The sequence below is a fragment of the Notothenia rossii genome (genome assembly GCF_949606895.1).
Source record: "Notothenia rossii genome assembly, chromosome: 7".
Classification (NCBI taxonomy): Eukaryota; Metazoa; Chordata; class Actinopteri; order Perciformes; family Nototheniidae; genus Notothenia; species Notothenia rossii.
In genome coordinates, this window is record NC_136905.1 from 177,501 (window position 1) to 199,470 (window position 21,970).

The 21,970-nt window shown below is 46.3% G+C and overlaps 3 protein-coding genes across 5 annotated transcripts in view; 1 reads left to right on the forward strand and 2 right to left on the reverse strand.

The window, feature by feature from the left end:
• Positions 1–5,460, reverse strand: part of arhgef2b (rho/rac guanine nucleotide exchange factor (GEF) 2b) — a 38,697-nt gene extending 33,237 nt beyond the window's left edge. The window contains exons 1-2 of one of the 3 annotated variants that reach the window (XM_079694250.1): positions 3,887–5,460; positions 1,860–2,022 (exon numbers count right to left, since the gene is read on the reverse strand). In XM_079694250.1, the coding sequence (XP_079550376.1) occupies positions 1,860–2,022; positions 3,887–3,943 (220 nt within the window). In that variant the 5' untranslated portion in view covers positions 3,944–5,460. Of the gene's footprint in view, positions 1–1,717; positions 1,749–1,859; positions 2,023–3,886 lie in introns of those variants that run through there. The other 2 variants (XM_079694249.1, XM_079694251.1) reach the window with 2 other exon arrangements.
• A 114-nt stretch (positions 5,461–5,574) lies between these two features.
• Positions 5,575–17,341, forward strand: LOC307047339 (transmembrane protein 79-like). Its single transcript, XM_079694253.1, has 5 exons — positions 5,575–5,876; positions 6,322–6,818; positions 8,109–8,294; positions 13,844–14,075; positions 16,992–17,341. Exons 2-5 carry the CDS (start codon positions 6,503–6,505, stop codon positions 17,194–17,196), a joined length of 939 nt encoding a protein of 312 aa, XP_079550379.1. The 5' UTR covers positions 5,575–5,876; positions 6,322–6,502; the 3' UTR covers positions 17,197–17,341.
• Positions 17,342–17,454: 113 nt separating this feature from the next.
• Positions 17,455–20,768, reverse strand: LOC307047342 (uncharacterized protein). Its single transcript, XM_079694258.1, has 2 exons — positions 20,638–20,768; positions 17,455–18,805 (listed from the first exon to the last, which is right to left on the reverse strand). The coding sequence occupies exon 2, from the start codon at positions 18,311–18,313 to the stop codon at positions 17,561–17,563; it is 753 nt and encodes a 250-aa protein (XP_079550384.1). The 5' UTR covers positions 18,314–18,805; positions 20,638–20,768; the 3' UTR covers positions 17,455–17,560.
• Positions 20,769–21,970: the final 1,202 nt, after the last annotated feature.

The window sequence follows — 21,970 nt, forward strand, 5'->3', positions numbered from 1 at the left end:
AAACACACCAAGACAAAAAGTCCAGAGACAAAACACACCAAGACAAAAAGACCTGAGACAAAACACACCAAGACAAAAAGACCTGAGACAAAACACACCAAGACAAAAAGACCTGAGACAAAACACACCAAGACAAAAAGACCTGAGACAAAACACACCAAGACAAAAAGTCCAGAGACAAAACACACCAAGACAAAAAGACCTGAGACAAAACACACAAAGACAAAAAGTCCAGAGACAAAACACACCAAGACAAAAAGACCTGAGACAAAACACACCAAGACAAAAAGACCTGAGACAAAACACACCAAGACAAAAAGACCTGAGACAAAACACACCAAGACAAAAAGACCTGAGACAAAACACACCAAGACAAAAAGACCTGAGACAAAACACACCAAGACAAAAAGTCCAGAGACAAAACACACCAAGACAAAAAGACCTGAGACAAAACACACAAAGACAAAAAGTCCTGAGACAAAACACACAAAGACAAAAAGTCCAGAGACAAAACACACCAAGACAAAAAGACCTGAGACAAAACACGGCAAGACAAAAAGTCCTGAGACAAAACACACCAAGTCAAAAAGACCTGAGACAAAACACACAAAGACAAAAAGACCTGAGACAAAACACACCAAGACAAAAAGACCTGAGACAAAACACACCAAGACAAAAAGTCCTGAGACAAAACACACCAAGACAAAAAGTCCAGAGACAAAACACACCAAGACAAAAAGACCTGAGACAAAACACGCCAAGACAAAAAGTCCTGAGACAAAAACACACCAAGACAAAAAGTCCTGAGACAAAACACACCAAGACAAAAAGACCTGAGACAAAACACGCCAAGACAAAAAGTCCTGAGACAAAACAGACCAAGACAAAAAGACCTGAGACAAAACACACAAAGACAAAAAAAAGGAAAGTAAATCTCAGCTCAACATTCCTGCTGAAAAAATCCTAGAAAAGTCAACAAAGTAAAAATAGTCTAGACTGTTTACTGTGGTCACACACACACACTCACACACACTCACATGGGTGTGTGTGTGAGTGTGTGTGTGTGTGTGTGTGTGTGTGTGTGTGTGTGTGTGTGTGTGTGTGTGTGTGTGTGTGTGTGTGTGTGTGTGTGTGTGTGTGTGTGTGTGTGTGTGTGTTATTGAGCCTGACTACTCATCGAATATTAAAAACATTCATCAAATAAGTATTTGATACCCTTGCAGAACATGTGTTAGTACTTGGTGGAGAAACCCTTGTTGGACAGCAGAGGTCAGACAGAGGTCAGACCGAGGTCAGACCGAGGTCAGACTCTTCTTGTCTCCAGGTCTGTGAACATCTCAGGAAGGATGTTGTTGGTCCACTCCTCTCTTATTTTTGCTATGTTTATAAATGTCATGTTCTTAAATGTGAGACACTACGGCTGGAAATTAGCTAAAAGCTAAAATCCGGAATATTTACATTTTGAAGCATTCATTGTTTTAAATGTTCATTAATGTTCATTGTCCCTCTTCAAATAAACGATTAAATGAAATGAAATAAATGTCCTCCACAATGTTAAGCTGTAGCCATTTAGCTATCGCTGTTGAAAGCTTGCTGCTCGTAGATGCCGTGTCCAGGCGTCTCCCCGGCAAACCTTCAAGCGTGGTCTGCCGCAAGCGAGCGGCAGGAGCGGGGCTGTCAGCGTCAGCTGTGTGCTTGGCTTGCTGTTTAAAAGTACCTGGGCAGCTCAGCGCCTCCTTGGCCGTGATGCTGCGTGTATATATATATATATATATATATATATATGTGTGTACATGTATGTATATATATATATATAAATATGTGTGTACATGTATGTATATATATATATATATGAGTACCTGGGCAGCTCAGCGCCTCCTTGGCCGTGATGCTGCGGCTGCAGGAGGAGCACAGCGTCGTGGAGGAGACGGTCAGGGAGGTGAACAGGTGACCGTTACTGAGACGAGCCTCTCTCTCTCGCGCCTCCTTCTCCCTCTCCTTCAGACGCACCTTCTCCTTGTTCTGCACACACACACACACACACACACACACACACACACACACACACACACACACACACACACACACACACACACACACACACACACACACACACACACACAGGGTTAAACATGTTTCCTCCATCACGCTGAACTTCTGTTTCTCACATCAACTGCTGCTGGGAGGAGCAGGAAGGGGAAGTGTGTGTGTGTGTGTGTGTGTGTGTGTGTGTGTGTGTGTGTGTGTGTGTGTGTGTGTGTGTGTGTGTGTGTGTGTGTGTGTGTGTGTGTGTGTGTGTGTGTGTGTGTGTGTGTGTGTGTGTGTGTGTGTGTGTGTGTGACACGGTGTATTATAGAATGATCACACCGGTGTGACAGTACTCTTCAAAGGGTTCATGAAATATGACTACTACTCTTACTGTTTAACACTTTGGTTAACTTAATGTCACTTCATATTAAGGCTAATGAAAATCACAAGGCTAAGCCGGCTGTAATGCTAACTGACGTGCTAGCTACTAGCTAGGTAGCTAACTTGATCCAGCCACTCCTGGTCCTTTCATCAGACGGGAAGCGAAAGAACGAGCAAGACCCATTGCTGGTATGATAGCAACCTGGTACTAAGCACACAGGCATCTTGTTAAAGTGATCTTATCTTAGCTACCTCTTATATTTAGTGGAGAAAAGCAATTATGACATCAGTTATGACATCACTTACGCGACTCTGGGATTTGTAGTCTTTCTAGTTGCGTATTTTTCATAGTCTTATATTTCAACAGTTTTACGACAAACTGTGACTTTTTGACATGGAAATTATTTTTGTAATATTGACAAACATCATATGTATAATTCATGGCACAATTCAAACGGGATCGTAAGATAAGTTCTCTCCCCATTGACTTCAATACATAATTTTTCCGAAATAAGGTCCCATGGACCGGAAGTAGATGGGCGTGACTTCGCCTCTCTACACACTATATATCTAGAGTTTATAAAGTGTGTTTTATTAGAATGCTCTGTTTGTTCCATGGTGTTGGGATCTGCTGACACATCAGCTGATCACTGAGAGAGAGACAGAGAGAGAGCGAGAGAGACAGAGAGAGACAGAGAGAGACAGAGAGAGAGACAGAGACAGAGAGAGAGACACTAGTAATCTCCTCTCTCTCTCTCTCTCTCTCTCTCTCTCTCTCTCTCTCTCTCTCTCTCTCTCTCTCTCTCTCTCTCTCACTAAAACACTTTGATTCAATTTGTTTGATAGTTTAGTCCGAGATCAGAGGTCAAACATCCAGCTTCACTCCTGACCAACACTTCCTGCATACACACACACACACACACACACACACACACACACACACACACACACACACACACACACACACACACACACACACACACACACACACACACACACACACACACACACACACACACACACACACACACACACACACACACACACACACACACACACAGAGATCCCCTCCCCCTCTCGTTTCCTCCTGCAGGACAAAGCGGCCACGCTGCTGCTAACGGACCGAAAAAAGCGCACACTCTCACACGCACTCTCACACACGCACTCTCACACCTACTCTCACACACACTCCTGTATTTAAACGTTAACTGCGTTTCAGTTTGAACTGTGAGAAAAACAGTTTCCCGTTTCTGAGCTCCGTTAACTTCTCTATCTCACACGCACACACACACACACACACACACACTGTAAAACTAAACACGCACACACTGAGTGTAACGGACAGATGTTGGCACATAGAGGAGTTCCTCTCGCGCACCCTTCTCACCGGAAACACGTTAAAACTATCTGATCGCGAGCACGGTGATATTAGGCATCGATCAGTGCACGCGCCCGTGTGCTCGTGTCTTTTTGTTACCTTCAGGTTGATCTCCTTCATCCTGTCCTGCCTCCTGCTCTCCAGCAGCCGGGACATTTCCCCGCTGATCGATCTCTCAGATCAATGATCGTTAAGGATCGGTAGTGATCGGTAATGATCGGTAATATTCGGTAAAGGTCCGGAGCGCTGGGTTCTGGTCCGGGTCCGTCCGCAGTCTGAGCCTGGGGGCGGGGCGTCACTCTGACTGACAGCTCTGCGCTCTACTTCTGATCAACCACAGCTCAGCCCGCTGCTGCGACAGCCAGCCAATCAGCGCACCGCACGCAATGTAAGCCCCGCCCACCAGCATCTGTTAGGGAACGCTTGTTTTCGCGACGGGGCAGCGGAGTGGCCTGCGTGGACGGAGTCAGTCTCTATGACAACGTGTCACCGTGACACGTGACACGAAGGAACCAATCACAGGGCTGCAAGAGGTCACGTGGTGGATAAACATGAGGCTCCATTAACCCCGCCCCCCCTCACAGACTGGCCAACACGCTGCTGTGTGACGTGGAACCCCGAAACACTAACCCCACCCGCCCCGGAGGGAGGTCCCAAACGAACACACCTCCTGCTTCATAACACAAAGACAAATGATCAAAAATACACAAACTGTAGTACTTATACACATATAATACACAAACTGTAGTACTTATACACATATAATACACAAACTGCAGCACTTATACACGTATAATACACAAACTGTAGTACTTATACACATATAATACACAAACTGTAGCACTTATACACGTATAATACACAAACTGTAGTACTTATACACATATAATACACAAACCGTCGTACTTATACACAAATAATACACAAACTGTAGCACTTATACACATATAATACACAAACTGTAGCACTTATACACATATAATACACAAACTGTAGCACTTATACACATGTAATTCATCAACTGTATTATTTATACACGTATAATACACAAACTGTAGTACTTATACATGTATAATACACAAACTGTAGTACTTATACATGTATAATACACAAACTGTAGTACTTATACACGTATAATGCACAAACTGTAGCACTTATACACATGTAATACACAAACTGTAGTACTTATACACGTATAATACACAAACTGTAGTACTTATACACGTATAATACACAAACTGTAGCACTTATACGCATATACAAATAAACTGTAGTAGTATGCACATAATACACAAACTGTGGTACTTATAAATGTGTAATTCATCAACTGTAGTAGGCCTACTTATACACATATAATACACAAACTGTAGTACTTATACATGTATAATACACACACTGTAGTACGTATACATGTATAATACACAGACTGTAGTACTTATACATGTGCTTATATTTCACTATAACATGTATATTTATGTAGTATTACTGAGGACTGTTACTAACAGCTGCTCCCTGGTACTCACTGATACCACTGTTACCATGGCGACAAACACACACACTCACGCACTGCCCTCTGCTGGCAGCTCTGTTAACACAAAGACAGAACTTACATTACCATGTTTAGATTGTGTGTGTGTGTGTGTGTGTGTGTGTGTGTGTGTGTGTGTGTGTGTGTGCACGCGCTCGCGCGCGTGTGTGTGTGTGTGTGTGTGTGTGTGTGTGTGTGTGTGTGTGTGTGTGTGTGTGTGTGTGTGTGTGTGTGTCTGGTACTGACTGTATCTGCAGCTGCAGTCTCACTCACAGACAGTGTATCTTTGTGTACTTAAATCAGCGGCGGTCAGTAACAGGGTACTTTTACTGCATTGCTGTACTGTAGGTGCTTGTACCTGAGTATCTCTGTGTCTGATATCAACAATCATAACCTGTATATACTGGTGTACTTATACATGTAGTACTGCAGTATAACATGTATAAGTACATCAATACTGCAGTATTAAAATTGGGACGCTGTGACGTCACTCACCTGACGTGACTCACCTGAGCTTCCGGGACCTTTAACAACAACAGAAGAGAGGAGCTGCTCGAGCTGGTGAGTTCACTCTGTCTATACTTTAACATGCTTTAACATGCTTTAACATACTTTAACATCCTTTAATCTCCTTTAACCTTTATTTCCTCTGAGTTTACCCTGACTGCAGCTGTTAGCATGTTAGCATGTTAGCTCGGAGTTATACATAAGTATTTACTAAAACGAGTTGTATATATTAATATATATGTCTGTAATAAGGAGTCGGTGGGGAGTAACTGGTGGATCCACGCAGACAGAAACTCACGGATTGTTTGTGTTTACTCACTTTTTATTTTTTCAATATTAAACTGCTCACACCGCGGCCGCCATGTTGGCTGACGTCACTGCAGTGGGCGGGGCTAACGTGCACCATGCGCGTCACTTTGTTAGAAACAGCATTCCCAAGTATAAGCATTTATCCAATATGTATCATTAAACTACTGACTCTGTTTCTGCTCTTTCACAGACAGACAGACAGATAGATAGAGAGACAGATAGATAGAAAGGCAGACAGACAGACAGATAGAGAGGCAGACAGACAGACAGATAGATAGAGAGGCAGACAGACAGACAGACAGATAGATAGAGAGGCAGACAGACAGACAGACAGACAGAGAGACAGACAGACGAACGACATTAGCAGGGTGATGGAGCCAAGCACCCTGCCATGGCCTGGTGACAGACAGACAGGTGAGGGACAGACAGGTGAGAAACAGAGAGGTGAGAGACAGACAGGTGAGGCGGTGAGCTGGACAGAGAGTGAGAGACAGACAGGTGAGGAGAACCAGCTGCCGGAGAGAGCAGCTCAGGTGTTCAGTCCTGCAGTCACCGTGCTGAGAGACCCTGAGGCATTCTGGGAAACGCAGTCCGAGAAAAGCCCTTTCCTGGGTCCCCAAGGACTACAGGACTACAACCAACATGGCTTCCAGTACGAGTCGGCAGAGGACACGCCCCCTAACAAATGTGAGTATACCTAACGGCCCGTCTACACTACAGGCATCAAAAAGTCTTGAAGCTGGGCGTGTCTGAAGCTTGGCGATTTTTTGCGAGCAACACGACCAACAACCAATCACATGAATCTCCCGCCCCCGACATACAAAGCAATAGCAATGCTAAAACGAAGTAAACTGGATATAAACTCTCCAAACAACCTACCAGTTTCACCCACTGTCTCTGCCACCTCCCTCCATGCCTGGTTCCTCCGGTTTGTATCCCGGTAAAATAGTTCTGGTCGTAAAGAACCGGGTGATTTGCTACCGTAATTTCTCGTTTGGAATATGAGGAAATGAACTGCGGTCTGGCTCTCCCAGCTTGCACGCGGTTTGATTGGCTGCGCTTGCACTGGCGGGATTTGCATAAACGGGATTTGATTGGCTGATGCCAAGCATCGAGCCTCAAAAGTTGAACATTGTTCAACTTTTGATGCCGATAGATGCTCGTGATGCTTGCAAAGCCATGCTCCCCACAATGCAGTTCGGCGAAGATTAAAAATCTTCTACGTCACCCCATTCAAGTGAATGGGCCAAGCGTTGAAAGCATTTTTCGATGCCTGTAGTGTAGACGGGCCGTGAGCGTACCAGTCAGTGATTTGACGCTGGCTAGGGCTGCACGATATTGGAAAAAACTGACATTGGGATTCCCCCCCCGCCCCCCTGCGATATATATTGTGATATGAAAACATACAGGAATTGAAGAAAAGACCGATTTTTTACGCAAACCATCCTCTCTTGAACTTTTTTTTTTTTTTTGTAACTATATTTAACCGGATGAAGGATTTTAGTCACGGACGTCTGGATCTTAAGTTAACAGAGCAACAAGCTAAGCTAGCTCGGATAGCTGCGCCGAACATGAAACAACTTTATTCAGTGTTTTTACCTTTAATCACCGGGTCCGTTTGCTTTGGGGATCTGATTGTGATTGGTGGTTTGCTGTCACTCACTCAAGTACCCCTGACATGAGATCTGCGCAACTTTTCCTTTTGTAGCAAGCAGCAAAATAATTGTAACATGACGTGTTTGAGTTAATTTTCCTACTTAATATGGCAAGTCCTACAAAAAAGTCAACAACAAAAATCGCACGTCCACGTGATGTGAATACCGCGAATGCGCATATCGCGATTATCGTCACGACACAATATATCGTGCAGCCCTAACGCTGGCTGACACGCCCCCTTACTGTGCACCAGTGTTGTCTGTAATGTTCTGTCTCTACCTGTCTGTCTCTAACCTGTCTCTCTACCTGTCTGTCTCTCAGGTGGGGGGTGCAGGGACGTGCTGAAGCTGTCTGTCTCTCTGGGGACGGCGGCCCTGTTCTTCCCTCTCTTGGTGTGGGGGGGGTTTGTCTTCCTGCCGTTTGACGCCCCCCTGATGGACGGCCCCCCCCTCAGAGTCGTCTACACCCTGAGGTGCTCCGTGTTCAGTGTGCTGCCTGTAGTCCTGGGTGAGGTCCTGTCTGTCTCTCACCTGTCTGTCTCTCACCTGTCTGTTTCTCACCTGTCTGTTTCTCACCTGTCTGTCTCTCACCTGTCTGTCTCTCACCTGTCTGTCTCTCACCTGTCTGTCTCTCACCTCTCTGTTTCTCACCTGTCTGTCTCTCACTTGTCTGTTTCTCACCTGTCTGTCTCTCACCTGTCTGTCTCTCACCTGTCTGTTTCTCACCTGTCTGTCTCTCACTTGTCTGTTTCTCACCTGTCTGTCTCTCACCTGTCTGTCTCTCACCTGTCTGTCTCTCACCTGTCTGTCTCTCACCTGTCTGTCTCTCACCTGTCTGTTTCTCTGTTTCTCACCTGTCTGTTTCTCACCTGTCTGTCTCTCACTTGTCTGTTTCTCACCTGTCTGTTTCTCACCTGTCTGTCTCTCACCTGTCTGTTTCTCACCTGTCTGTCTCTCACCTGTCTGTCTCTCACCTGTCTGTCTCTCACCTGTCTGTCTCTCACTTGTCTGTTTCTCACCTGTCTGTCTCTCACCTGTCTGTCTCTCACCTGTCTGTCTCTCACTTGTCTGTTTCTCACCTGTCTGTCTCTCACCTGTCTGTCTCTCACCTGTCTGTCTCTCACTTGTCTGTTTCTCACCTGTCTGTCTCTCACCTGTCTGTCTCTCACCTGTCTGTTTCTCACCTGTCTGTTTCTCACATTACATCACATTACATTTAGCTGAGGCTTTTATCCAAAGCGACTTACAATAAGTAAGTTCGACCAAGAAGAGGGTTGAGATGCACAGGCTGCAGTGGAGACGCTGCGCACAGCTGATCGACAGCCGGGACACAAACCACCAAATACAAAAACATGATTCAGATCCAGTCGTCATGACTCCACTCCGGAGGGATTCCCCGATCATTTCTTACAGTTTCTCATCAAGGGGGGGGTCTCCTGTCCCCGGTACAAACACACTGCCTGAGGAAGGCTATGTGTATTTATTTTGTCATGAACCTTTTTCGGACCATTTATTTATTTATTTTGGTGACGATCCGACCTCCATGCTGCTACTCTGGTTCAAACTGCATCCACCAAACAATATGATTTATCTCACCTCCCCAAAAGAACCAGAATCTGACACGGTGCGAGATGTTTGAGCTGTTCTGTCCTCATTTCCTGCTATCTTCTCCATGAAGTCAGTCAGAATCAATGAAAGGGCATTTCTTTGACTATTTATAGGCAGATATGGGCGTTACGTGAAGCCCGCAAAAGCTGCACCGCATTTCGAGTCGCTTGTGATTTATAAAGGGAAACCGGCGTAGGAAGTGCTGTACTCACTTTCCTCACCAGTACGCAATGTTTGGTGAATCGGAGAGTGGCGGAAAATGTATGGACCGTTATACATGAGGCCCCTGATTTCAATGAGAAGCTCATTCCACCATTTTGGAGCCAGGATAGCAAACCCACGTGTTTCTGCTGATGGGAACTTGGGTCCCCCTCACAGTGCGGGTGCAGCGAGCTGTTTGGCTGATGCAGAGCGGAGTGCACGTGCTGGGGTGTACGGTTTAACCGTGTCCTGGATGTAGGAAGGGCCAGATCCATTCACAGCATGGTACGCAAGTACCAGGGTCTTGAAGTGGATTCTAGCAGTTACTGGAAGCCAGTGAAGGGAGCGGAGGAGCGGCGTGGTGTGGGAACATTTAGGAAGGTTGAAGAGCAGACGAGCCGCTGCATTCTGGGTGAGCTGCAGAGGTCGGATGGCACATGCAGGTAGACCAGCCAGGAGGGAGTTGAAGTAGTCTAGGCGTGAGATGACGAGAGCCTGGACCAGAACCTGCGTCTCTTTCTGGGTCAGCTGGGGACGTATCCTCCTGATGTTGTAAAGCGTGTATCTGCAGCAGCGGGTTGTAGCAGAGATGTTTGCAGTGAAGGACAGTTTGTTATCTAGGGTCACACCCAGATTCCTTGCAGTCTGAGTCGGGGAAACAACAGAGGGGCCGATGTTGATTGTTAGGTCAAGAGTGGGACAATCTTTTCCCGGAAGGAAAAGCAGTTCAGTCTTGTTAAGGTTGAGCTTGAGGTGGTGAGCAGACATTCACTGAGAGATGTCTGCTAGGCAAGCAGAGATGCGTGCGACGACCTGGGTCTCTGAGCGGGGAGAGGACAGAATTAGTTGGGTGTCGTCAGCGTAGCAGTGGGATGAAAAACCATGCGGGCTAATGACAGACCCGAGCGAGTTTGTGTACAGGGAGAAGAGGAGGGGACCAAGAACCGAGCCCTGAGGGACCCCTGTAGTTAATTGACAAGGGTCGGACTCGGACCCTCTCCAAGTTACCCTGTAGGTCTTTGAGGTATGAGGTGAGGAGGGAAAGTGCAGAGCCTGAAACTCCAAGTTCTTGGAGAGTGCGAAGGAGGATCTGATGGTTCACCGTGTCGAATGCAGCAGACAGGTCCAGAAGGATGATGACAGAGGAGAGGGAGGCTGCTTTAGCAGTGTGCAGTTCCTCAGAGACAGCAAGGAGAGCAGTTTCTGTTGAGTGACCTGCCTTGAAACCAGACTGGTGCGGATCCAGAAGGTTGTTCTGATGGAGGTAACAGGAGAGTTGTTTAAAGACAGTTCAAGTGTTTTAGACAGGAACGGGAGGAGAGAGACGGGCCTGTAGTTAATAACATCAGACGGGTTGAGAGTGGGTTTCTTAAGGAGAGGGTTTACTCTTGCCTCCTTGAGACTGTTTGGAAAGTAGGGCTGCAACAAACGACTAATTTGATAATCGATTAATCTATCGATTAATGAAACGATTAATCGATTATTCGGATCGTTAAGGTTTTAACTGTACTACTACTTATATCAATACTGCTTATCGATCCGGTCCTTTCAACGATAGTATTAACGGTTCTTTTGACAAGAAATAAGGTAAACTAACTCAACAAATTGTGAACAAAACTAACATTGCTTTTTATTTTAATTAAATGCATAATATTTCACATCAAAAGAAACAACAATGTTTTAACAAATCATATTAAATAATGTGATGATAGAACTGTAAACAGAATAGCTGAAACTTTAACAAAATAACTAATTCAGTTACCTCTAATCATTAAGCTATGTTTTTATAACTGAGTTAACTCTGTGTGTTGCTGCTAGCATACATAACACCTGACGTGGAAAGGTTACTCTTGGAAGGGGCTACAGAGCTACTAGAAAGACAGCCGAACCCGGTGCATTCCTCCGTCTGAATGTGGTGCACTTTTGCTAAATGTTTAGACAAATTGCTCGTTTTACCGCCTTTATATGATAAACTGTTATTGCAATTTTGGTAACGAGCATTGTCCACATCGAGACGGATAAAGTTTAACCACACCTCGGAGCGCGTTCTCTCCGCCATCTCCTGCGTGTGTGTGTAAACTGCCCCGCCCCCTCGCAAGCAGGCGGGGGAGAGATCGCTCGTCTGAATTCGGAAGATCGAAAATACATTATAGACGCATTTTGTAGTCATATTGCATATTAGAAACTGAGTTGGCGACACTAAGACTGCGATATAATGTTTATGTAGCAATAATACATAACATATGTTTTTAAATGTCTCCTGTACCCATACAAAAGAGCGATAACGTTGGAGTTTAACGGGGTGTAGAACACATGTGATGACGTCACCAACGAATCGACGACTGAATTAGTTGCCAACTAATTTGGTAATCGATTTTAATCGATTAAGTCGATTAGTTGTTGCACCCCTATTGGAAAGTGACCAGAAGTTAGAGAAGTGTTGATGAAATGAGAAACGGTAGAATATCAGGAGCGATAGTCTGAAGGAGGTTTGAGGGGATAGGGTCCAGAGGACAGGTGGTAGGACGGGCAGAGGTAATGAGGGTAAGACCCTCACTTGGAGAGAGAGGGGAGAAGGAGGTCAGTGTGTGGGTGAAGGGAGGGTCTGGTGACCCAGTGGTGAGGGAGGTCAGTGTGTGGGTGAGGGTCTGGTGACCCAGAGGTGAAGGAGGTCAGTGTGTGGGTGAGGGTCTGGTGACCCAGCGGTGAGTAAAGGTGAGTCAGAAAAAGAAGAGCGAATATCATCAACCTTTTTTTCAAAGTGGTTAACAAAGTCGCTTGACAGAAGGGAGAAGGGGGGAGGGGCTTTGGGGGGGTCCAAGAGGGAGAAGGGGCTTTGGGGGGGTCCAAGAGGGAGGAGGGGGGAGGGGCTTTGGGGGGGTCCATGAGGGGGAAGGGGCTTTTGGGGGTCCAAGAGGGAGGAGGGGGAAGGGGCTTTGGGGGGGGTCCAAGAGAGAGGAGGGGGAAGGGGCTTTGGGGGGGTCCAAGAGGGAAGAGGGGGAAGGGGTTTTGGGGGGGTCCAGGAGGGGCTAGGGGCTTTGGGGGGGTCCAAGAGGGAGGAGGGGGAAGGGGCTTTGGGGGGTTCCAAGGGGTAGGAGGGGGAAGGGGCTTTAGGGGGGTCCAAGAGGGGGGAGGGGCTTTGGGGGGGTCCAAGAGGGTGGAGAAGATGGAAAATAGTTTTTTGGGGTTGGAATAGGAAGATTGGATCTTATCTTGAAAGAAAGTGCTTTTTGTCTCTCACCTTTCTGTCTTTCACCTGTTTGTTTCTCACCTGTCTGTCTCTCACCTGTCTGTCTCTCACCTGTCTGTCTCTCACCTGTTTGTCTCTCACCTGTCTGTCTCTCACCTTTCTGTCTCTCACCTGTTTGTTTCTCACCTGTCTGTCTCTCACCTGTCTGTCTCTCACCTTTCTGTCTCTCACCTTTCTGTCTCTCACCTGTTTGTTTCTCACCTGTTTGTTTCTCACCTGTCTGTCTCTCACCTGTCTGTCTCTCACCTTTCTGTCTCTCACCTGTTTGTTTCTCACCTGTCTGTCTCTCACCTGTCTGTCTCTCACCTGTCTGTCTCTCACCTGTTTGTTTCTCACCTGTCTGTCTCTCACCTGTCTGTCTCTCACCTTTCTGTCTCTCACCTGTTTGTTTCTCACCTGTCTGTCTCTCACCTGTCTGTCTCTCACCTGTCTGTCTCTCACCTGTTTGTCTCTCACCTGTCTGTCTCTCACCTTTCTGTCTCTCACCTGTTTGTTTCTCACCTGTTTGTTTCTCACCTGTCTGTCTCTCACCTGTCTGTCTCTCACCTGTTTGTCTCTCACCTGTTTGTCTCTCACCTGTCTGTTTCTCACCTTTCTGTCTCTCACCTGTTTGTTTCTCACCTGTTTGTTTCTCACCTGTCTGTCTCTCACCTGTCTGTCTCTCACCTGTTTGTCTCTCACCTGTCTGTCTCTCACCTTTCTGTCTCTCACCTGTTTGTTTCTCACCTGTTTGTTTCTCACCTGTCTGTCTCTCACCTGTCTGTCTCTCACCTGTTTGTCTCTCACCTGTCTGTTTCTCACCTGTCTGTCGCTCACCTGTCTGTCTCTCACCTGTATGTGTCTCACCTGTCTGTCTCTCACCTGTCTCTCTCTACCTGTCTGTCTCTCACCTGTCTGTCTCTCACCTGTCTGTCTCTCACCTGTCTCACCTTTCCCTCTCACCTGTATGTCTCTCACCTGTCTGTCTCACATGTGCCTGTCACCTGTCTGTCTCTCAGGTTGGGTGGTGCTGGGTGTCACTCGCCTCAGGTCCTCTGTGATTGGCCCTCACTTCGATGACGAGGCAAAGGGGGTGGGGCTTCCTGAGGTCTCTGTGCACCGACGCTTCGTCTCTGACTCCGCCTCCCTGTTCCTCATCTACTTCCTGAACCTGTCCGTCATGTCAGTGTACCTGAACCAGGACCACCTGAAGCTGGTCCCCCTGCTGACCGTGGTCTTTGCCTTCGGGAGGTGAGACCCCCAAGAACTCAGAACCCAGAACCACCTGTAGCTCAGGACCCCCCAGAACCACCTGTAGTTCAGGACTACCTGAAGCTGGTCCCCCTGCTGACCGTGGTCTTTGCCTTCGGGAGGTGAGACCCCCAAGAACTCAGAACCCAGAACCACCTGTAGCTCAGGACCCCGCAGAACCACCTGTAGCTCAGGACCACCTGTAGCTCAGAACCCACCTGTAGTTCAGAACCCACCTGTAGCTCAGAACCCAGAACCCACCTGTAGCTCAGGACCCCCTATAGCTCAGGACCACCTGTAGCTCAGAACAACCTGTAGCTCAGCCCCCTGTAGCTCAGGACCCCCCAGAACCACATGTAGCCACCTGTAGCTCAGAACCCACCTGTAGCTCAGGAACACCTGTAGCTCGGAATCCACCTGTAGCTCAGGACCCCCTGTAGCTCAGGACCACCTGTAGCTCAGAACCACCTGTGGCTCAACCCCCTGTAGCTCAGAACCCCCCAGAACCACCTGTAGCTCGGGACCCCCTGTAGCTCAGGACCCCCTGTAGCTCAGGACCACCTGTAGCTCCAGAATCACCTGTAGCTCAGGACCACCTGTAGCTCAGAACCCAGAACCCATCTGTAGCTCAGGACCACCTGTAGCTCAGAACCCAGAACCCACCTGTAGCTCAGGACCCCCCAGAACCCAGAACCACCTGTAGCTCAGAACCACCTGTAGCTCAGAACCACCTGTAGCTCAGGACCACCTGTAGCTCCAGAATCACCTGTAGCTCAGGACCACCTGTAGCTCAGAACCCAGAACCCATCTGTAGCTCAGGACCACCTGTAGCTCAGAACCCAGAACCCACCTGTAGCTCAGGACCCCCCAGAACCCAGAACCACCTGTAGCTCAGAACCACCTGTAGCTCAGAACCACCTGTAGCTCAGGACCACCTGTAACTCAGGACCCCCCAGAACCACCTGTAGCTCAGGACCATCTGTAGCTCCAGAACCACCTGTAGCTCAGAACCCAGAACCCAAATGTAGCTCAGGACCACCTGTAGCTCAGAACCCAGAACCCACCTGTAGCTCAGGACCCTCCAGAACCCAGAACCCAGAACCACCTGTAGCTCAGAACCACCTGTAGCTTAGGACCACCTGTAGCTCAGGACCCCCCAGAATCACCTGTAGCTCAGGACCCCCCAGAACCCAGAACCCAGAACCCACCTGTAGCTCAGGACCCCCTGTAGCTCAGGAGTCAGGACCCTCCAGAACCCAGAACGCACCTGTAGCTCAGGACCCCCTGTAGCTCAGGACCCCCCAGAACCCAGAACCCACCTGTAGCTCAGGACCCCCTTTAGCTCAGGACCACCTGTAGCTCAGGATTAGACCCCCACCTTTAAGTTGAGCCTGAGGCTGGTTTAACTAAAGGTGCGTTTGTTTTGTGTCTCCGGCTGGTTTAACTAAAGATGCGTTTGTTTTGTGTCTCCGTCTGGTTTAACTAAAGATGCGTTTGTTTTGTGTCTCTGTCTGGTTTAACTAAAGATGCGTTTGTTTTGTGTCTCTGTCTGGTTTAACTAAAGATGCGTTTGTTTTGTCTCTCTGTCTGGTTTAACTAAAGATGCGTTTGTTTTGTGTCTCTGTCTGGTTTAACTAAAGGTGCGTTTGTTTTGTGTCTCCGGCTGGTTTGACTAAAGGTGCGTTTGCTTTGTGTCTCCGGCTGGTTTAACTAAAGGTGCGTTTGTTTTGTGTCTCTGTCTGGTTTGACTAAAGATGCGTTTGTTTTGTGTCTCTGTCTGGTTTGACTAAAGATGCGTTTGTTTTGTGTCTCTGTCTGGTTTGACTAAAGATGCGTTTGTTTTGTGTCTCCGTCTGGTTTAACTAAAGATGCGTTTGTTTTGTGTCTCTGTCTGGTTTAACTAAAGGTGCGTTTGTTTTGTGTCTCTGTCTGGTTTGACTAAAGATGCGTTTGTTTTGTGTCTCCGTCTGGTTTAACTAAAGATGCGTTTGTTTTGTGTCTCTGTCTGGTTTGACTAAAGATGCGTTTGTTTTGTGTCTCCGGCTGGTTTGACTAAAGGTGCGTTTGTTTTGTCTCTCTGTCTGGTTTAACTAAAGGTGCGTTTGTTTTGTCTCTCTGTCTGGTTTAACTAAAGGTGCATTTGTTTTGTGTCTCCGTCTGGTTTAACTAAAGGTGCGTTTGTTTTGTGTCTCTGTCTGGTTTAACTAAAGGTGCATTTGTTTTGTGTCTCCGTCTGGTTTAACTAAAGGTGCATTTGTTTTGTGTCTCCGTCTGGTTTGACTAAAGATGCGTTTGTTTTGTGTCTCCGGCTGGTTTGACTAAAGGTGCGTTTGCTTTGTGTCTCCGGCTGGTTTGACTAAAGATGCGTTTGTTTTGTGTCTCCGGCTGGTTTGACTAAAGGTGCGTTTGTTTTGTCTCTCTGTCTGGTTTAACTAAAGGTGCATTTGTTTTGTGTCTCCGGCTGGTTTGACTAAAGGTGCGTTTGTTTTGTTTCTCAGGCTGGTTTAACTAAAGGTGCGTTTGTTTTGTGTCTCCGTCTGGTTTGACTAAAGGTGCGTTTGTTTTGTGTCTCCGTCTGGTTTGACTAAAGATGCGTTTGTTTTGTGTCTAAGGCAGGTTTAACTAAAGGTGCGTTTGTTTTGTGTCTCCGTCTGGTTTGACTAAAGATGCATTTGTTTTGTTTCTCAGGCTGGTTTAACTAAAGGTGCGTTTGTTTTGTGTCTCCGTCTAGTTTAACTAAAGGTGCGTTTGTTTTGTGTCTCAGGCTGGTTTAATCAGAGGTGCGTTTGTTTTGTGTCTCAGGCTGGTTTAACTAAAGGTGCGTTTGTTTTGTGTCTCCGTCTAGTTTAACTAAAGGTGCGTTTGTTTTGTGTCTCAGGCTGGTTTAATCAGAGGTGCGTTTGTTTTGTTTCTCAGGCTGGTGTACTGGGTGGCGGCGGCGTTCGGCAGCAGTATCCGGGGTTTCGGGTTCGGCCTCTCCTTCCTGCCGAGCATCGCCATGACGGTCGCCAACATGATCTTTCTGTTCACGGTGGAGGCGGGGGGGTCGGTGTTCAGCCTCCCACACGCCCCTCACGAGGCGCTGACTCCACCCGCCGGCCGGCAGCGGTTCTGGGGATGATCCGATGCCGAGATGTTTTTTAAACGTTATTTTTTTATAAAAGGAAAATATCTTTAAAGGTTTCTGTGTTAATAAAGTTTTATTCTGAAATTTTTGAAGATGTAACAGTTTTCCCATTTCACAATAAAAGCATGACATATTTTAAGTTGTTTTTTCATGTTTAGTTTACATTACATTGCATTTAGCTGACGCTTTTATCCAAAGCGACTTACAATAAGTGCATTCGACCAGGAAGATACAACCTTTAAGGAAACAGAATCATATAAGTACATCAGGTTTCATAGAGCCAAACATTTCAAGTGCTACTCAACTGGCATTTAGAAAGCCAGCCCTTTATTAGTATATAAGTGCTTTGTTAGTAATTCTATCTCTGGAAGTGGAATCCAAAGAGATGAGTTTTCAGTCTGAAGAAGATGTGTAATCTTTCTGCTGTCCTGATTTCAATGGGGAGCTCATTCCACCATTTTGGAGCCAGGATAGCAAACCCACGTGTTTCTGCTGATGGGAACTTGGGTCCCCCTCGCAGTGCGGGTGCAGCGAGCTGTTTGGCTGATGCAGAGCGGAGTGCACGTGCTGGGGTGTACGGTTTAACCATGTCCTGGATGTAGGAAGGGCCAGATCCATTCACAGCATGGTACGCAAGTACCAGAGTCTTGAAGTGGATTCTAGCAGTTACTGGAAGCCAGTGAAGGGAGCGGAGGAGCGGTGTGGTGTGGGAACATTTAGGAAGGTTGAAGACCAGACGAGCCGCTGCATTCTGGATGAGCTGCAGAGGTCGGATGGCACATGCAGGTAGACCAGCCAGGAGGGAGTTGCAGTAGTCTAGGCGTGAGATGACGAGAGCCTGGACCAGAACCTGCATCTCTTTCTGGGTCAGCTGGGGACGTGTCCTCCTGATGTTGTAAAGAGTGTATCTGCAGCAGCGGGTTGTAGCAGAGATGTTTGCAGTGAAGGACAGTTTGTTATCTAGGGTCACACCCAGATTCCTTGCAGTCTGAGTCGGGGAAACAACAGAGGTGCCGATGTTGATTGTTAGGTCAAGAGTGGGACAATCTTTTCCCGGAAGGAAGAGCAGTTCAGTCTTGTCAAGGTTGAGCTTGAGGTGATGAGCAGACATCCACCGAGAGATGTCTGCTAGGCAAGCAGAGATAAGTGCGACGACCTGGGTCTCTGAGCGGGGAGAGGACAGAATTAGTTGGGTGTCGTCAGCGTAGCAGTGGTATGAAAAACCATGCGGGCTAATGACAGACCCGAGCGAGTTTGTGTACAGGGAGAAGAGGAGGGGACCAAGAACCGAGCCCTGAGGGACCCCTGTAGTTAATTGACAAGGGTCGGACTCGGACCCTCTCCAAGTAACCCTGTAGGTGCGGTCGTTGAGGTATGAGGTGAGGAGGGAAAGTGCAGAGCCTGAAACTCCAAGTTCTTGGAGAGTGCGAAGGAGGATCCGATGGTTCACCGTGTCGAATGCAGCAGACAGGTCCAGAAGGATGATGACAGAGGAGAGGGAGGCTGCTTTAGCAGTGTGCAGTTTGTCAGAGACAGCAAGGAGAGCAGTTTCTGTTGAGTGACCTGCCTTGAAACCAGACTGGTGCGGATCCAGAAGGTTGTTCTGATGGAGATAACAGGAGAGTTGTTTAAAGACAGCGCGTTCAAGTTTAGTTATCTATTTATGGTGTCGTGGACAGTCCCCATCGATGAACTGTCACAAAAACAGTAAATGGAGCAGCTTTAGCCGACATGGCTAATTTCCAGCTGTTGTCCCCGGCCAGATGGTAATAGACACCCTTAAAATCACTATATATCCACAGCATTAGTTGTAAACAAATATAAAATAAAAAGGATGAAAGACAAGTAGATACAGGCGAAAGGATAAGAGAACAATAAACAACACACGTTAATACATACAGTACATGTCACAGAGCACATCACAATCACATAACAGAAATGAGGGGCAACACCCATGATCACAACATGTAACACTCACGCCATACTCAGCAGACTAGTGTGTGCAGGTGTAGTTCTCAGTGAACCATGTTTTTAGGGTGCATTCACACCTAACAGTCCGCTCTCTGGTGCGCACCAGACCACAGTTGGTTACATTGTTTCATTTTCCAGAAGGTTCGGTTTGCGTTCACACGGCAAAACTCAAACGAACTATAAACTTTAAACACAAGTCATGTGCTCGGAAATGCTGTTCAACCATTGGTCAGACATCAAGGGGGTAAAAACGCAAACCCCTGCAATTTCTACCGGAGCCTCCGCCATGGAGCATCGGCACTTTCGGCAGGTTATTCTCATGCTGCTGTTAATCTGGAGATCAACAGACGCTAGCGGCCCGCACATGTGATTATATAATCAGACAGCGTCCCTTAAAAAACATTATAACACATATAATGAGACGTTCTGCAGTAAGGAGGGGGCATTTCACCGACGACAGATGTTCTTACTTTTATGTAGTTGACGGAGCCTTTTCACTTTACACGACACTGTTCAACACTTCATTCTGCTTCACTCTTTAACTAAACAACCGCGGATGTCTTGAAAGACTCTTTCGCTAAAGATTTTGAAGATATCCGCGTTCTTGTGACACGTAAATACTGCGCTTCCTATGTTTTGGTGCGTACTGCGTTCACACCAGTGATGAACCGCTCCAGAGTTCACAAGCAAGCGCTCCGAGACCACCTGTTTTAGCGGACCAGAGTCTGGTTTGTTTAGTTCACTTCAGAGGTCTCGGATTGTGTTCACACCGACCCAAATGAACCGCACCAAGCGGCTAAACGCACCAGGGTTCGATTCAACCGGATTATACAAGGCAGGTGTGAACGCAACCGTGCTGTGAAGGTGGTATGTGTCTGTCTTTGATTTGAGTGGGTAGAGAGTTCCAGGTTTGTATGGCTGTGACCAAGAATGCACAATGAGTGTTAATGGAGAGCAGTTAAAAGCCGACATTGTGTAAAATCTAACCTTTCAAATGTGGACGTCTTTATGTTTGCTAGCGATTTCATGTTGTCGGCACCAGAGGAACCGGTCGGACTGAAACCCGACACCTGCACACAGAGAGTGCAGATGGTCCGATGTCTAAATAAAAGCACCAAGTCCAAGAGGTTTGAGTTTTATTGGGTTGGAACTGCCTGTCTGTAAATTCCTTTGACTTCATTATAATGAATCATTAATGTACTTATAATAATGCATTATCGGCTTTCTAACTGTTATCACACTAACACACCTGACAGGTGAGTCTCAACTTCATCCTCCTCATATCTTAATTATAGAATATTATATATTAATTCTATTTTAATCCCTGCTTTCTGAATGCAGCTGAGGCCAGTTGAATAAAAATTACTACTGAAGTATTAATGATCAGTCTGTGTTTTTCAGACCTTAGTATTTCATAACACCTTGGGGCTCTTATTTTGAAGGCTTGGGTGTGTGAGCAGTTACCTAACTGAAGGTGTGTGTCGCGGTCTGCAGGAAGTCTTTGTTTGTGCAGGACGACGCATTTAAGGTCCGGCGGTTTAAACTCTGACCCTTCAGACGGTTAAAGTGAGCAGTTTGTATGTGATGGAGGTTCCTGTGAGGAGGAAGTCCTGCCCTCTGAGGCTCAGAAACACCTGTCCGTTCAGGAAGCTGCGGAGAACAACATACGTTCAGAGCTTTTAAACACACCTTAAATACTCCTTCAAACACACCTAAAATACTCCTTCAAACACACCTTAAATAGCTCCTTCAAACACACCTTAAATACTCCTTCAAACACACCTAAAATACTCCTTCAAACACACCTTAAATACTCCTTCAAACACACCTTAATACTCTTCAACACACCTTAAATACTCCTTCAAACACACCTTAAATACTCCTTCAAACACACCTAAAATACTCCTTCAAACACACCTAAAATACCCTTCAAACACACCTAAATACTCTCAACACACCTAAAATACTCCTTCAAACACACCTTAAATACTCCTTCAAACACACCTTAAATACTCCTTCAAACACACCTTAAATACTCCTTCAAACACACCTTAAATACTCCTTCAAACACACCTTAAATACTCCTTCAAACACACCTTAAATACTCCTTCAAACACACCTTAAATACTCCTTCAAACACACCTTAAATACTCCTTCAAACACACCTAAAATACTCCTTCAAACACACCTAAAATACTCCTTCAAACACACCTTAAATACTCCTTCAAACACACCTTAAATACTCCTTCAAACACACCTTAAATACTCCTTCAAACACACCTAAAATACTCCTTCAAACACACCTAAAATACTCCTTCAAACACACCTAAAATACTCCTTCAAACACACCTAAAATACTCCTTCAAACACACCTAAAATACTCCTTCAAACACACCTTAAATACTCCTTCAAACACACCTTAAATACTCCTTCAAACACACCTTAAATACTCCTTCAAACACACCTAAAATACTCCTTCAAACACACCTTTAAATACTCCTTCAAACACACCTTAAATACTCCTTCAAACACACCTTAAATACTCCTTCAAACACACCTAAAATACTCCTTCAAACACACCTAAAATACTCCTTCAAACACACCTTAAATACTCCTTCAAACACACCTTAAATACTCCTTCAAACACACCTTAAATACTCCTTCAAACACACCTTAAATACTCCTTCAAACACACCTTAAATACTCCTTCAAACACACCTAAAATACTCCTTCAAACACACCTAAAATACTCCTTCAAACACACCTAAAATACTCCTTCAAACACACCTTAAATACT

Excerpts from the sequence above, each read along its gene's own strand:
- LOC307047339 (XM_079694253.1), top strand. The coding sequence starts at position 6,503 with ATGGAGCCAAGCACCCTGCCATGGCCTGGTGACAGACAGACAGGTGAG. Across the intron at positions 6,819-8,108 it reads GGACACGCCCCCTAACAAAT|GTGGGGGGTGCAGGGACGTG; the intron begins GTGAGTATACCT and ends TCTGTCTCTCAG. Across the intron at positions 8,295-13,843 it reads TGTGCTGCCTGTAGTCCTGG|GTTGGGTGGTGCTGGGTGTC; the intron begins GTGAGGTCCTGT and ends TCTGTCTCTCAG.
- LOC307047342 (XM_079694258.1), bottom strand. The coding sequence starts at position 18,313 with ATGTCTGCTCATCACCTCAAGCTCAACCTTGACAAGACTGAACTGCTC.